The 15,954-nt window shown below is 52.2% G+C and overlaps 5 protein-coding genes across 5 annotated transcripts; 2 read left to right on the top strand and 3 right to left on the bottom strand.

The window, feature by feature from the left end:
* Positions 1 to 262: 262 nt before the first annotated feature.
* On the bottom strand, positions 263 to 3,825 carry AYL99_08338 (elongation factor 1-alpha; the record flags this gene model as incomplete). Its single annotated transcript, XM_018839846.1, has 8 exons — positions 263 to 333; positions 390 to 1,566; positions 1,735 to 1,793; positions 1,849 to 1,916; positions 2,024 to 2,088; positions 3,391 to 3,491; positions 3,557 to 3,760; positions 3,813 to 3,825. The coding sequence occupies 8 exons, from the start codon at positions 3,823 to 3,825 to the stop codon at positions 263 to 265; spliced, it is 1,758 nt and encodes a 585-aa protein (XP_018690967.1).
* Positions 3,826 to 4,293: 468 nt separating this feature from the next.
* Positions 4,294 to 4,941, top strand: AYL99_08337 (hypothetical protein; the record flags this gene model as incomplete). Its single annotated transcript, XM_018839845.1, has 3 exons — positions 4,294 to 4,311; positions 4,364 to 4,544; positions 4,598 to 4,941. The coding sequence occupies 3 exons, from the start codon at positions 4,294 to 4,296 to the stop codon at positions 4,939 to 4,941; spliced, it is 543 nt and encodes a 180-aa protein (XP_018690966.1).
* A 405-nt stretch (positions 4,942 to 5,346) lies between these two features.
* AYL99_08336 (hypothetical protein) lies at positions 5,347 to 7,321 on the bottom strand (the record flags this gene model as incomplete). Its single annotated transcript, XM_018839844.1, has 3 exons — positions 5,347 to 5,705; positions 5,821 to 6,026; positions 6,105 to 7,321. The coding sequence occupies 3 exons, from the start codon at positions 7,319 to 7,321 to the stop codon at positions 5,347 to 5,349; spliced, it is 1,782 nt and encodes a 593-aa protein (XP_018690965.1).
* A 1,598-nt stretch (positions 7,322 to 8,919) lies between these two features.
* Positions 8,920 to 12,570, bottom strand: AYL99_08335 (hypothetical protein; the record flags this gene model as incomplete). The annotated part of the gene is made up of 1 exon (XM_018839843.1): positions 8,920 to 12,570. One exon carries the CDS (start codon positions 12,568 to 12,570, stop codon positions 8,920 to 8,922), a length of 3,651 nt encoding a protein of 1,216 aa, XP_018690964.1.
* Positions 12,571 to 13,500: 930 nt separating this feature from the next.
* AYL99_08334 (hypothetical protein) lies at positions 13,501 to 14,613 on the top strand (the record flags this gene model as incomplete). The annotated part of the gene is made up of 1 exon (XM_018839842.1): positions 13,501 to 14,613. The coding sequence occupies one exon, from the start codon at positions 13,501 to 13,503 to the stop codon at positions 14,611 to 14,613; it is 1,113 nt and encodes a 370-aa protein (XP_018690963.1).
* Positions 14,614 to 15,954: the final 1,341 nt, after the last annotated feature.

The following is a 15,954-nucleotide window of genomic DNA, read 5'->3' as shown; positions in this document are numbered from 1 at the left end:
TCGTAAGCCAGTAGTACCCCGAAACGTAGCAAGTACATATTGGTGTTGTATGAAGGAATCGCTGGGAAAAGACAAGACCGTCGATGGCAAGAATCAACCGTGCGGAAACCATGAAATCTCCAGGGTCAGGAGTAGATTTGAAATCCCGCAATCGATGAACCGTGGAATGAAAGCCCGCTCCTGAAGGTGAATCTTCCACAACCTCCGCCACAAGAAACAATGCCACTGTGAGATGGATTGAATTAATTCCTGTGCAAGACGTCTATTTCTTGCCAGCCTTGACAGCAGCCTTGGTGACCTTGCCACCACCCTTCTCGGTCTTCTGGACGGATTCTGCAAATGGTTAGTACAGATCCCAAGCAATGATACTGAAAGGAGCAGGAACTTACTGATGACACCGACAGCGACGGTCTGACGCATGTCACGGACGGCGAAACGACCAAGAGGTGGGTAGTCGGTGAATGCCTCAACGCACATGGGCTTGCTGGGAACCATCTTCACGATGGCAGCATCACCAGACTTGATGAACTTGGGGTTGTTTTCCATGGACTTGCCGGTACGACGATCGATCTTCTCGAGGAGCTCGGCGAACTTGCAGGCAATGTGGGCGGTGTGGCAATCCAAGACGGGAGCGTAACCAGCGCCGACTTGGCCAGGGTGGTTGAGAACGATGACCTGAGCGTTGAAGGAGTCCGCACCCTTAGGGGGGTCGTTCTTGGAGTCACCGCAAACGTTGCCACGACGAACCTCCTTGACGGAGACGTTCTTGACGTTGAAGCCGACGTTGTCACCGGGAACACCCTCAGCGAGTTGTTCGTGGTGCATTTCGACGGACTTGACTTCAGTGGTAACGTTGGCAGGAGCAAAGGTGACGACCATACCGGCCTTGATAGTACCAGTCTCAACACGACCGACGGGCACTGTGCCAATACCAGAGATCTTGTACACATCCTGGAGAGGCAGACGGAGAGGCTTGTCGGTGGGACGAGAGGGGGGATCGATGGCGTCGATCGCCTCGAGAAGGGTCTTGCCGGTAGCCTTGCCAGCCTTGGACTCCTTCTCCCAGCCCTTGTACCAGGGGCAGTTGGAGGAGACGTCGATCATGTTGTCGCCGTTGAAGCCGGAGATGGGCACGAAGGGGACAGACTTGGGGTTGAAGCCGACCTTCTTGATGAAGTTGGAAGTCTCCTTGATGATTTCGTTGAAACGATCCTCGGACCACTTGGTGGTGTCCATCTTGTTGATGGCGACGATGAGCTGCTTGACACCCAGGGTGTAGGCGAGCAGAGCGTGCTCACGAGTCTGGCCATCCTTGGAGATACCAGCTTCGAACTCACCGGTACCGGCGGCGATGATGAGAATGGCACAATCAGCCTGGGAAGTACCAGTGATCATGTTCTTGATGAAGTCACGGTGACCGGGGGCGTCGATGACGGTGACATAGTACTTGGGGGTCTCGAACTTCCAGAGAGCGATATCGATGGTGATACCACGTTCACGTTCGGCCTTGAGCTTGTCCAAAACCCAGGCATACTTGAAGGAACCCTTGCCGAGTTCAGCGGCTTCCTGTTGGTAAGTTGTCAGCTTCAGCTCTGGCTTGTGATAATCATGTGGCATGTCACGTGGTGACAACGGTACCCCTCCCCCACCAAATTTTTTTTGATAGCGATTGTGGCACAACAGTCCAAAAACGAGGGCAAACGGAAGAGAGTGTCCAAAAGGAAGACAACATACCTTCTCGAACTTCTCGATGGTACGCTTGTCAATACCGCCGCACTTGTAAATCAAGTGACCTGCCTGGATGTGAGTATTTTTTGTATGGCTGCGGTCATTTGGGCCTCCTCTTACCGGTGGTGGTGGACTTGCCAGAGTCGACGTGTCCGATGACGACGACGTTGATATGAGTCTTTTCCTTACTGTGAACAGACAACACTCATGTCAGCGATGATCATTGATATCGAGTTGAGGATGGCTTCGACGAGAAAAGTCGAGCGCAGGGAGGGTTTGGCAGATTTGTGCTTACCCCATGGTGACGGATTGGAGGTTTTGTGTTGTTTTGAAAGAAGTCTTGTAGTTCTGTGGCAGATACTAGAAGAATTCGAAGTGAATGCTCAGGTACCACGGCTTGCGTAGAGGTGCTGTCGACTTATTAGTCCTGGGCGATGGAAAGTGTAGGGGCAGGGTGAAGAACTCACTGAGCGACGAAGAAGGGAGAGAATCAAAGTCGGCGAGAGAGTGTGCGGAAGATTTTGTAGGCTGGCGGACGAGGGACCGTGCTTGGCATTTTGAACTATGCTGGTGGTGGCAGTGACTCAAAAAACCCGCGCTGAACCGTCTTGTTCACCACCAGGCACAGTCTTTTGCGGCCCAAGCCCCACTACAGCGCGAACTCCCATTCCTCATCTCAGGCTCTTTCTCCGTCAGCCCACTGGCTGCATCTTCCATGATTGGTGAAGGGCATCAGAAAGCTTCGGCATGTGCTAGCGACTCGGGAGATCCTGCAGGGTGCCAGAGTCGCCTCAGACTAGCATCCGCCAATTGGAATACTACAATCTGGTCGAAAATTCTCCCCAAGGCTGGCATATCTGTGGCAACCATCTTGCTATTATCCACCGGCCACCAAGTTCTGGATGAAGTTTGCCGTCAAGGTTACCCGATGACTCTACAAAATGATCGTCTTCTGGCAAATTTTCTGAGAGTCAGGCTCTTCTATGTGTGACGGCTGAGTTCCTTGTCCTTCGATGGCAAGCACTCCCTCCGGAGTTAAGAGGAATCAGCTCCATCTGACTTGGGTCCAAACACTTATGCGCACCCATGCCACCCAGGATTCCTGTGCAGTATCAATAGCACTGACTCATCTTGCTATTTGCTTTTCCCTGTAGGCTTTCCGGTTGGCCCCACGAATTTATGCCTAGTCGCCTTCGACTTCACGCTAGGACACTGGCTCGTCCCCCGCCGCCCAGACGATGAGGTACTAGCAGTTGCAGTGTATATAGAGCAAGGCTGCAGCTGACCATACACGGTGATTTGCAAGTCCTGGCTCTGACCGTTCGCCCCTCAATCAGTCTCTATGCCTGGTTGTGGCATTGATTCGCTCTTGTCGGCATCTCAGCCTTGACAAGGAAACCGCTCTTGTGCAAGATATTCTCTGCCAGGCGGCAAAATTTGCCCTTGACCTTGTGTAATGCTTCTTCCTCTTTGCCAAGGACACTGGGCTGAATCAGTGACTCTACACTTGTTGTTCGGACAGGTGGAATATTGCAGTCGGCTTCCGGCAGGATACGTTTGGGTTGTATGGTGGATTAGTATTCTCTCCATTGTTTTCCACATTCAATACACTGCACCTCATCAGTATTCGAAGAAAAGACTTGAGATCGCCACACGGCATACCTTGAAGAAAGAGGTTGGCGGTTCATCTGCACTTCGTGTCTGCAACTGGTAAAAGTAGGCTTTTTTGGAGTCGCATTTCTCATTTGGACATCCTCCAGGAACTAGGAGGTAAAGAACATTAGCACTACGCTTCTCTATCCCTCATTCTGACAGGGACGAATAGTACCTTCGTTGATTGGCAGATCAGACTGCTCCTCTCCCAGAATGTCGTCCTTCTCTTTCTTCTTCATGTATGTGCGCTCATAGTACTGCTCGTCAAGGATGAATTGGTACGGGCATGTCCTACAAGCAAAGGCATTGCGGCCTTCAGGATACTGGTCGCTTGAAGCCGCCCGCGCGATCGTGAGGCAGTTGTAGCAATATGGGCAAACTTATTATGTCTTTGTCAACGAAGAGCTTCTAGCAATAGACGCATTGCTTACATGTAGGAGCCATGGTAGAGGATCTTCAACACCGATTATTCTTCAAAGAGCGATTCTCACCTCTCTTGTGTCAATCTGTAGACATTTGAGATCGCAGGTAAGGCATGACAAAACTTACAAACACAGCAAAAAGAAAGCGGAGGCTGAGGGGTTCTCGGCATTTTTGCTTCATGAGGCGCCGGCTTCGTCGAGGGGTTGGCGGGATGCCTGGGTCGAAGTGTTTGAAAAGCCCCTTGGTCCACCGCAATTCACTAGATAGACCTCATTCTGCCGCTGCGCCTGTTCCATTCCTTCTGTCTCGTCAATCCTTCGTCCTCTTCACAGCCAGCGGTCTCCACGTCTTCTCCCATCGACCCGTCCCGTGCCCTTCCGCATCAAATACGCCTGTAGCTAAACGGAAGCGGCGTCCTACCCAGCTCTGTACACAACGATCCTCTGTTTTCGTGCTCAGCGACGTTTGCACAGCTTTTAGGCAGCCATCATGGCTGAGCACGTTGATGTGAGCAGGTTGCCTCTGGCATTCCGCCCCTCTCAATTGACACACTTGGCAGGGAGCGACCCCCAAAGAACAGATACTCGAAGCATGTCGGAGAGACAATGTCGAACTATTCCACGAAGTGCTCAATGACATGAAAAAGGACAAAAGCGCGGAACAAATAGCAGACTTCTTCAACTCTACCACAGACACTATGGGAAATCACCTGTTACACGTATGCGCAAGTTATGGAGCTTGTATGTTCGACAAGCCTACATGCCGCATGGCGTTTCAATTGACAAATTTTCAGATGACGTTATGGACGAACTACTCGATATTGAATTTCTCGAGTGCGACCCCTTGAACCGGAGGGAACAAGAGACTCCCATACATTGCGCAGTCAAGTACGCCAACGAGCGAGAGGTCGAACTTGGACAGGCAATGGCAAAAATGTTGATCGATGCCGGCGGCGATCCCAGAGTCAAAGACAAACATGGCAGAAAACCTGCTGAGATCTGCACCCCCAGAACAGAAGGGCTTCGTGGCATGCTCATCCAGGAGGAATATGTTCTGAACGAAGGTCTCCGGAACACCGATGCCCATCCTGATGAGGCGGACGACGCGGATGCTGGCCCGCCTTCGGATTCGGAATGAGCATTGTCAGATTGAAGACGGTGCCTGCAGGAAAAACGCGGACAGTTTGCCCTGGAAAGTCTGGCCAATGTGATGGGCTCGACCCAGTCCGTGTCTGGCCTGAAAATGGGAAAACGAAGTAACCCTGGGACGCCCAATCAACATATGGAGGAACTGGAGGCGAATCACTCTACGTTTCTTCTGCTCAGTTCAAACGTGGAGGTGGCGGTCACGACGGGAGCTCACAGTCCTGGTTCGGTAAGGACACAAGGGCTCCGACTACCCTCCTGGATCACCTATAAGGCCGAGGTCTCCGAAAGACGCCCGTCCTGGTGACGGCATGTGGGACTGGACAAAGCTGCGGCTGGCCGAGAACTTGGATGGAGCTGTTTGACATCTAAACAATTGAAAACCACAAACACTAGATTACGCCAAATCCACCTCCTTCTGATTGTTGTCCTTTTCTTTCCCCTTGATTCGCGCTCTCCAAGAAAGAATCAGACACACGGCGCAGAAAATGCCCAGTCCGTCGAATCCGATGGCCAAATACCAAGCTCCCCGGTAGCCCTGCAGCGGGTTGCGGCCACCCGAGTTCACATGTACCTCAACCGTCCCAGCCATGCCCAATCCGATTGAGATACTATAATTGATGACGGTGTTGATGAGGGACGCCGCGAGTCCCTGATGCTCGGGCGGCATGTGGTCAGACAACACGATATTGCCGGACGGGAACGACATGTCCATGCCCCAGGGCGTGATAACGGCAGCGACGAAAGTTTGCGCCCCTAGCTTCTGTGTCAGCGTGGCCGAATGCATCCGCATGGGTGTGGGAGAAGATCTTCGAGACAGATTTCTGAGGGCAATCTTTCAAACTGATTCCTCGGGAGGAAGGCGACTTACAGTAAGTTTGGTCCACCGGCATAGTGGCGAGCAGGATCATCCCGGTCAGAAAGGCACTGATGCTGATGAGCATGATCCAACCTGGCTGCATTTTGGCGATCAGAAGCCCGGTAGTAATGGCCGCCATGCAACCGGACAATGCCGTGGGCACGAGCTGGGCGGCTGAGAGCAGAATGGATTGGCTTCTTTCGAGCTCGAGAAATTGCCTGAGAGAGTTTAGCGGAGAGCGGGCACAAATACAAGGTAGACCCTTCTCAAGAAAAGAAAAGGAAGGGAAAACTAACCATAGATAAAACACCCATACTCCAAACGAAGCCCAGCCCAGTGCTTCGCACCCGAAGACGAGGTTCGTGTCCATGGTGAACGACGACATGGGCAGCAATGGGAACGTGGCCCGGTTCTTCTCAAACCAGAAGAACGCGACGAGCAGCACCACGCCGATGATCAGCAGGACATAGACATAGACCTTGCCCCATCCTGCGGCGGGACCTTCGTTCCAGGCAAAGTTGAAGAAAATCAGGCCCAGCACGCCGAGCATGGTGCCCGTGACGTCCAGCTCATGGACGGTGGCCGACGGGCCCGTGACCGGCATGGGCGGTACGACAAAGATTACCAGCACCCCGACCAGGGTCAGCACCATAGCCAAGACCCAGTACGCCCAGGGCCACCAGACGAACTGGGCGAAGACGCCGGAGAAGGTGGCGCCGACGACGAAGCCTACGGGAGCGGTGGCCCCGAAGATGCTGAGCGCCATGTTCTTCCGCTTGCCGGGCGGGTAGGTGCGGGCTAGCACGGCGACGCCGTTGGGTAGCAGGATGGCGGGACCGATTCCTTGCATGCCGCGACAGAAGGCGAAGAAGATCAGCGAGCGCGAGAAGGCCGCGAAGCCGGCCACCAGTGACCAAACGGCGAACCAGAAGTAGCCGATCACGAAGAGGCGCTTGTGCCCATACAGATCGCCCCAGCGGCCCGCGGGGAGGATGAACGTCCCCACGGTCAGCGAGTAGCCAGCCGCGAGCCACGACAGCTGGCCCGGGTTTGTGGTGTTGAAGGTGTGGCCGATGACGTGCAGGGGGGCGATGGACTGTGCGAGCGCCGACTGTGTGAGCAACTGTGCCGAGCTGATGACGGCGATGAAGAGGATCTCGTGCGCCAGGGAGAACGAGGGCGGTTTCGTCGCTGTGGGCACGCGGGACACCGTGTTTGTCAGGCTAGGCTGGCGGCCACCAGGAGTGGTGGTCCTGGTCGTCGCGACGGTATCGTGCCTGGTCAACTCCGAATCCGTCCTTGATGGCTCGCCCTCTGCATGGGCATCTATCTCCGTCTGTCGGTGGCTTGCATCGTCATTGATATATCCAAGCTTCAGCGTCTCATCCTCATTTTCCTGCACTGGTGGTTCAATCGGACTGTACTGGTCGTGCTGTGGATTTGGTTCATTGCTGCTTTGTTGTGCAAGATCTGCTACTGCCCGGGGACTGCGTTGAGGATGGTATTCAGCCATACCAGTGAGGCGATTTATTCTCCCCCTCTTCAGCCTTGTGTCTGAGGATATGTATCCCAAGTTTCGAACCTTTTCACGCACCACTGTTATCTATGACAAAAGAGAATCGAAATACTTCGTCCAGATGGAGTGGATCAGGGGATTCGTTTGTCTGATTGGGCGTGACGGCACAATGACGTTATATTTTGGGGGCTCTGGACTTGGATAGAAAGGCAAGATATCGGAGAAAAAAAGAAGACCGAATATCGCTCCAGGCCAACAAGATTTCACAGTTTGATTTAGGTATTCTTCTGAAAGGGAAGAGAAGCCAAGGGATAATATTTATTATACAATCGCAGAGAGAGAGCACATGTCCTAAGCTCCCAATCGTTCAGAACTCATGGATCCGCCTAGCATGCGAGCAACCCACACGACCCCCGCCCAGGGATCGACTCTATATCTAACACGAGAGCACGCACGCACGCACGTACTAGATTGACTCTAGCCCGGCAGGGTTGGCGACAGCGAGATCTCAGGAGCCTGCATAAACCCGAGTCGCCGACTTTTGCAGTCCCCGTCGCGAAAGGGGCGTGTCGTTCATCTATCCATTCATTATTTCGAGATGAAGGAAGTGGTCCGCCCCCCTCCTCGCCCCCCAAAATCGGGCGGGTAGTCTCGATGATACGTAACGTATTCAAATGAATTAGAGAGTTCCTCGTACTACTTACTAGACAGATACATAGATCTCCGGTGCGGTGCCGGGATGTACGACGGAGCAGGAAACGCGAGATCTTCGTTAGCTGATACGTAGTCCCTCTCTCGTATCTATCTGGCAAAGGGGCGGTACCCGCCGAGAAAAAAAAACTCGGCTCGGTGATAGCGGGTGATATAGGCAAGGGGGCGTGTTCTCCGCACCAGTGAGAAAAGGAAAAGAAAAAGTCGAAATGCGGGCGGCGGAGGGTGAAAAAGCACCGTGGCTCCGGTTGGCGGCGGTGGTGGAGGGAAGAGGATCCACCAAGTTAAGCATGTATTACTCGATAAGCAGCCCCGATCTGCGGAGGCACAGAACAAAAGATGGAAAGAACAGCGATGAGAGTAAATGCGAGGTAATAGTATAGTGGTATTCGGAATAGGACTGTCTCGCCCTCGCCCTAAAATGCCCGTTTTTGTGGTGTTTGGTATAATAGTTTGTTGATTGACGTCATGAAAGCGAAAGATTGGGTGCCCCCCTTTGATGGATGGGATCTATTTGCTCCATTATCGAAGTACGTAACACTTGTCCGCGCAATTGATAGACGGATCTGGATTATGAAAGCACTATTATTCCCCCAATAGTAAGATGCCAGATCCATAGCGGAGCATGTTCCGCATGTGTCGTACGAGTAAGGAAGTCTTTGTAGTATTTCTTCTTGGGCCTTGTCTATATATACCAGTATCTCGACAAGAATCTCCACCTATCTGGTACAATTTACAAGACGTAGTCCCGGTATTTACAACTTCTTTCCCTCCGCCTTCATCATGAAAAGGGACTCCTCAGGAACTCTGGACGAGTATACCGTCTGATTCCCCCTCTCACCACAGACCGGTTCCAGAACCTGTCCCGAGGCTAATAGCTGATGTTAAGAAGCTTGTCGTTTCTCTCGGTCGCGTTGGGCTTCCAGTAACACCTCCGTAACTTCGAAGAAGTCTAGACTCTGGGCGATCTGCACCGGCGTTCGATTCTTCTTGTTGCAAGCTTCAAGATCCACCTCGTCGAGCGAGACCAGGAATTTAACCACCTCGAGAGCATTGGCCTGAACCGCGCCGTGGAGAGGTGTGCTTCCTCGCAAGTCCTTTGCATTCAACCCGAGTCTTTCCATGTCCAAAGTCTTGCCTTTTGATATATTTGCTGTGACCCAAAAGACCAGAAGCAGCCCTACCACCGCTGCACTGCCCCTCGCTGATGCCCAGGACATGGGTGTTCGTCCGCTTAGGTCTTTGCTTTCAATGTCAACCTTCCCTGTTTCGAGGAGAAGCCTCACCACTGATTCATGTCCGGCGCGTGCCGCCCACGCTAAAGGTGTCAAGCCATCTGAGTCGGCCGAGTTGATATCCACCGTGCCACTCTCGAGCAGAGTCTCCACCACTGCCTCGCGTCCCCAACTGGCAGCCTGCAATAATGACGTCTGTCCAAAGTCGTTTTTGGACTCCATGTCCACATTGCCGGTCCGAAGCAGCAACTTGACTATGCTTGTATGCCCACAGCGAGCCGCGAGGGACAGTGGTGTCTCCCCCAGGTCGCTCTTAGACTCGATGGCCACTTTCTTGGTGCCTAACAAGATCTTGACCAAGTCAACTTTGTCATGTTCCGCGGCCCAGCGCAAAAGCGTTTGATCCCTGTCGACGCCGCTCGTCAAGCAGTCCTTGATGGCAGCCTTGCGTTGCTCGTCAGTGACATAGAATGCCGGATCCTGAATCGAGTCGTTGGATGTCAAATCGTTGCTTCCTGCTATTAAAAGAGCATCGAGGGTTTGCATGTTCCTGCGGGCTATTGCCGCGTTCAGTGGATAACCGTAATACCCGCCCTTGATATCTATCTGTGGTACCCTTCTGGCTTCGATCTTAACCAGATTGGTGGTGCACTCGTAGGCGAAAATATACAAGGGGCTCACGGAGGAACGATAACGCTGAGTGCTGTCCCCGACAAAAAGGTCACTTAGTGTCACCCAGAGTTTGCAGGGAAACTCTTCGACAAAGGCCTCCTGTTCCACTCCATGTTCAGCGGCGGTCTCGGCATGGAATAGTATACTGCGAACCGCGTACTCTAGAAACGGATGGGATTTCGAAGTCAGGCGGGGTCCATCATCAACCAGCTTCGCCAGATACTTGAAGGGCAGTGAGTCCTCCGGACCCGAAGGGAGGGTGATGTCGATGTAATCTTGACAACACTTCTTCAGTCTCTCATGGCTAGTCCCGGTGAAAGTGAATGGGAGGTTAGCCCGAACCCGTCCAAGGCTATGCGTCTTCAGAAGGTAGTCCCTCACAGATTCGTGGATGAACTGGACAGTTTTCCCTTCGCCTTTGGTGATGTCTGCAAGTCCTTTCGAGGATCTCAAGACGAAATTTCGAATACTTTCTGGATCGATGTCGTCGGGTGTTATCTGCACAATCGATTCGGGATCGACACCTGTCGAGATGGCGTAGAAGAGCTCGATCGGTTTTAATGGCCGTTTTGCAAACAGGACCCACTGCAAGCATAGAATCAGGCTCTCCACATCGTGGCTATCTCTGGTCAACATGTCGTCAAACAATCGGTCCAATCCATCGGGGATTTCGTCCAGGCGTTTCTTCAATGCATGTATGCGGCCATCATCGGCGTCTTTCTTCAGGATGTGGACCACGAGGACGACCCAAAGGAAAATACCAGATGACCTTTGACAGATCTCCTTTTTTACATCATCAAGGAGCCTGCCGTGGGTTCCTTTCAGCTTACCATTGACATACTTGACAATGTCATTTTGATGGCCTTCTTGGTGTTCCAACACGAGAGAAACACTATGCGCCAGCGTGACGTGGGGATAGTGTCTGCTTGAGAAACATGTCCGTAGTTTCAGCCCCGCCGCTGCTGCCACGTCGCCCAGGTCCTCGAAGAATGTAATCATCTCTCGGATTTGCCTCTCTTCACATTCATCCAGAGCATCTACGAAGCACATCAGGGAGCGATGGCCCAACCTTTTCACAGCGTGGCCAAACAAACCCTGGAGGACCTCCACGTCCCATACATACGAGGACTGGTCGTCTGAAAACTTCGGCGGGAGTAATGCGAAGACCTCTCGGAGATCCGTAAGTTCGTCAAGGAGTTGAAACAAGAGTGATCGGTACATTCCAAGCACGCTTTTCTCAAGGTCGCTGCCTCGCGCGTTGAAAAAGAATTTTATCACAATTGTGTCAACCATCCGCCCCTTTGCGAATTCCATAGCAAATTTCATGATCGTCGACTTGCCCGTCCCTGGAATCCCTTTGATCCAGAAGAACCCATGGTGCTCAGGCTGCTTGTTCCAGTCCAGCCAATCTTGATATTCTGGCCGTTCAAGAAGCCAGCTACAGGTCTCAGAATGTGCATCTTGGATGGTGGCGTGGCGGGCATTGATTTCACGAAAGCCCAAGGCCTCATGGTAGGTGTCTAGCTCTTTGGCCGTGAGCGAGGACTTTGTAAATAGTGACGACTGGTCAAGTCCGGCCTCCTCAGCTAAACGACTGCTGTTCGCACCACTTCTTACCTCGCTTATTTGTGACAACGTAGCGCCGTCGTTTGAGGTCCCGACTTCGGATACCATGGGCGGCTTGGGATATAGTTCATTTTCTGGGTTTCGCGAGGCTGTAGGTACGTAGGAAAGGATATCCTTGGCGCATGCTGCGGCAGCCGCGGCAGCAAAAGGCTGCCAGCTCTTGTTCTTGTGAGAGTCAGCATAATCACAGATGCCTCGAACAATAAGGCAGGGAAATATGTTCATCAAGCCAGCTGCTTCCATTTCGAAACATAGGACGCCTCCATGTTCGGCGCTCATACGATCTCGTGTCAAACCATCTTTGATAACTTGATTTCCAGACCCAACTGTCCCGAAGTGTATGACGATCTCGTCCGGGCATTTTCTCACAACCCTTTCAATCATCTTGTCTTTGAGGCATTTGTCGCATGTGACACCCATGACGTGGTCATAGGAAGCGTCGAACAGTCTCTCTGTATCTGGGGCAGGACGGGGAAATAGACCGCGCTTGTTTAGAGAAGACATGTAAGACCGGATGTTGCCGCGACCAGCAGCCATGGTAGATCGCATTGTTGCCACGGCCTGCAGGAGGACCGGATGTGGAGAGTTGAGGTAGCCGGTTGAGAGTTGTCTCCCCCCAGATCCGGTCTTCCCAAAGTCATACTGCACGACGCCCCCATAACGGCCCTGTGGGTGGCTGATGACAACATCACCAAGGCGAATGTCTGCACTCGTGCTTGGAACGCCGCCCGCAATTCCTACCATGAACCCATATTGGAGAGCAGGGAACGTCCTTTGCATGTGGACGGCTACGGCTGCAGCCGCACTTGTGCCGAGCTGACCCGCTGGGAGGCTGGCCACAACCACATTGTGTCTGCCGATGCGTCCCAAAGTGTATTGCGCCACTTCATCTATGCGTTCGTATTCTTCGTCCAAAGCTTCTCTTGCAGCGGCAAGCTCAATATGGAGAGCACAAATCCAGCCAACCGTCACATCTTCGATCCGTGTGCCGGGCTGCTTCATCTCATCACCGTCTTTCAGGGAGGCAGATCGGCTATCGTACGGTGGGAACAACAAATTGAAGGGCCATTACATTGGCTTATGTTGACGCGGGCGGCGGTCTTCTCTCTCGCAGAGCAAGATGTATTGAACACAAGGGTGAGCAAGGGGAATAGGCTGTCTGGCGCATCTCGAGGCGGTAGTCCAATGTATTCCAGGGACTTAAACTGCGCGATCCTATAGTACCTGCAATCCTTAAGATGTTCGGGAAGGCGATTCTCGTGTAAATGATACGTTCGACATTGTAGAGTAATGACTCAGGTACAGAGTATACCTTCCCTTAGCCCTGTACAGGAGGCTGCGGGAGTTCGAATGCGCCCTGCTTGCCCCGAGTCGAGGCCTCTAAAGCGGCGCTCTGCAAGTTCGGCCTCCGCTAGCAGCTCGTTAAAGCGGCCTCCATACCTCGAATATAACTAGGGTGTCAGCCATTTGCCCTAGCACTAGGGCCACGATGTCAATCAACGACACAAAACTTCCCAGGTAGACACAAGCTCTGTCATCCGCATTGGTGAAATCTCCTTGAGACGCCGACATCGTTCTTGAAAATCTATGTTTATCACTAGCCTTGGCCTATTAAGTGGCGTTTGGAATGCTACTAATCTTTGTCAGCCTGACCGAAACACTACCCGAACTGCGCCCTTGTCCAACAATGCCTCACTCTGTATGACATAGTAGGCCCGAACAATGCGATATAAGCTTAATCATCCAAGGTATGAAATGCATTTAGATTCGAGTTATACAGTGAATACGTCCGCTATCAATGCAGATATGTGCTTCTACATTGGCAACTGGACTGTAAGCGAATGAATTATAGAAACCTGGAAAATACGCATCATATAGAATCTCCGTCACTATATCTTTCGCTTCAGCCACTTAAGAGCATCTGTCGTCAACATGGCTTCGACGACAGACCTCCCTTCGACAGCACTCTCGGTAACAGTTCATCCTACTGACCCGATAACCACTACTATCACCAACATCCCGTTACCGACAGCCCTGCAGCCGAATGAAGTGTTAATCAAAGTATATGCGGCCGCTTCAAACCCGAAAGACTGGCTACACATAGTAGCCACAGGCGCATCACTCAATTCCGGGGATGATCTCGCTGGCACTGTGGTAGCATCTGGGTCAGGGGTATCCAGATTTAGCCCTGGTGACCGAGTTGCCGCTTTTCACCCGATGGGCAAGCGGTACGGAGCCTACGCTCAATATGCCATCGTCCCAGAGCATACCACTTTCCATATTCCTGCCTCCGTGAGCTTTGAAGAAGCCAGTACTATCCCACTTGTCAGTCTAACGGCTGCTTTGACTTTATTTCGAAGACAAGGCTTCGTCGCTCCCTGGACCCAGAACGCAGTAGTCCAAAATCAGATACCGTTGCTGGTGTATGCTGCTACCACCTCTCTGGGCACTTTCGCCATCAAGCTCGCCAAGCTCGCTGGGATTACACCGATCGTCGCTATCGGCGGAGGAAGTAACGACTACCTCAATGGTGTGCTCGATCTCCGTCACGACCTGTTTTTCGATTATAAAGCGGGGCCAGAAATACTGAAGGAGCAGATCCGGAGTGTCGCAGATGAACGAGAATTAATACTGGCGAACGGGATTGACGCGTTCAGTAATAACGAAAGCTGGGTCCATGTCAGCCAGATGCTTCGGAGGGGAAAGCTCAGCGTCTTCTCGGGAGCCCAAAAATATGACGAGGAAGCCATCTCAAAGGATGTAGAAATAGTCTACACCTTTGTTGGCTCTGGCCATGAAGGTTCGTACAGACAAGGAATGCCCAAGCAACCTTCGGCTGAGGATGCGCATGGCGATGTTGACTTCGCCAGGAATTTCTTCGTCTGGCTAGAAGACACCTTGAGACAGGGCAAGTACTCTGGTCATCCCTACGAAATCATTCCTGCAGGCCTCGACGGTGTATCTGAGGGACTGAACAGGCTTAGGAGCGGTCAATCCCAGGGCAAGAAGTTAGTGTACCAAGTTGAACACGGCATCAAGGAATAGCTGTGGGGTTTGAGGAATGGCAGTGTCGTTCATGGTGTTTGTGATGTTCCTTCAGCACAATCTCCTTGTATCACTCTCCCTGTTGACGATTGAGGACGGCACTTCGCCGTAACCGACTCCAGCTCAGTGGAGCACGTCCAGATACCACAGAACCCGCGTCATCCGAACTGGCCCATTTCCAGGCCTGTAAAATGGCACAAAGCTTTCTTGCGGGGCATCAGAAGAAGAACCGACATTGGAGGATAACATGGACAGGGCCGCACAGCATCTCACATGGCTAGTGTGAGTTGTTTCTAAAAATCGATAATGGCCACAGAAGAAATATACAGTGCGGTACGAGGAGAAGGGCGGCAGTCGGACTCCTCCACTGCCCAGGCGATGGCGTAACCCTTGATAACAAGCATTGACGGCGCACAGCAGGACCGCGCATACCATTCGAGATACCGAAATTGCCACAGTTAGACCGAGTTTTCAATCAAAATAGAGCGCCGCAGATATTGTGCCCGAATCGGCATCAGACTTCTTTGAAGGACCGAGTCGCTGGGCACCTCAAATGGCACATCTCGCAGAGCCTACGGATCAATCAGTCAGGATGCTCGAACCATCGTTTCAGCATTCATGGTTGCAAATCCAAGTCCCTCCAGGTTCCCAGCACCGTACATTTTGAGATAATGTGATTTGCGAGAAAGAGAGAGAGACTACCGAGAGGCCAACACCCTCGAGGACTGTGATTGCTCAAACTATCGTACACCACCCTCTCTCAGGAGCAGAAGTATTATGACGCAAACAAAAATTGAGACGAAGGTAAACATGATATCATGGACTATAGGTCCCAAGAGGCCTCAGGACTGTTTAGAGAGTTTGGAGAGATGGTGGTTCCAATCGTGGGTTTTGATATCACCATATGGAACTCAGTTGACTACCTGGCTGATCGAGGATGGCGCAATGCGTGGAGAGACCACCAAATGGCTGCCTTCCGCTGTTACGGACTTTACTTTCCTAGTGGAGGCTTCTTCGGATCCCACCGACTAGACGCTGGTTTTCTAGACGACTTAAGGACAGCCACCATAGTTCTATTCCACATGATCTGCAGGTTGTGTCAAGTTCCTGGAAATAACGCCTCAGCATTATATGGATGGTATGTGATATGCAGACAAAACCTAATCCTCTACGCCTGACTTCACACTGCACAAGATGGAGGTATCGGCCATTTTGGCTATTTCCCGCAGTCTTTATGAGCATCCTGCCGAGTCAATCGCCTCCGATCAAGGATGTCCTTTACCGCACAATATCTTACAACCGAATGGATAACCGTAACAAACCGTTGATCCCAACCAGTAC

This window comes from Fonsecaea erecta, assembly GCF_001651985.1.
Source record: "Fonsecaea erecta strain CBS 125763 chromosome Unknown Scaff7, whole genome shotgun sequence".
NCBI classification, from domain to species: domain Eukaryota; kingdom Fungi; phylum Ascomycota; class Eurotiomycetes; order Chaetothyriales; family Herpotrichiellaceae; genus Fonsecaea; species Fonsecaea erecta.
Note: the sequence above shows the minus strand (reverse complement) of the source record. Positions and strands in the feature narration are given on the sequence as shown.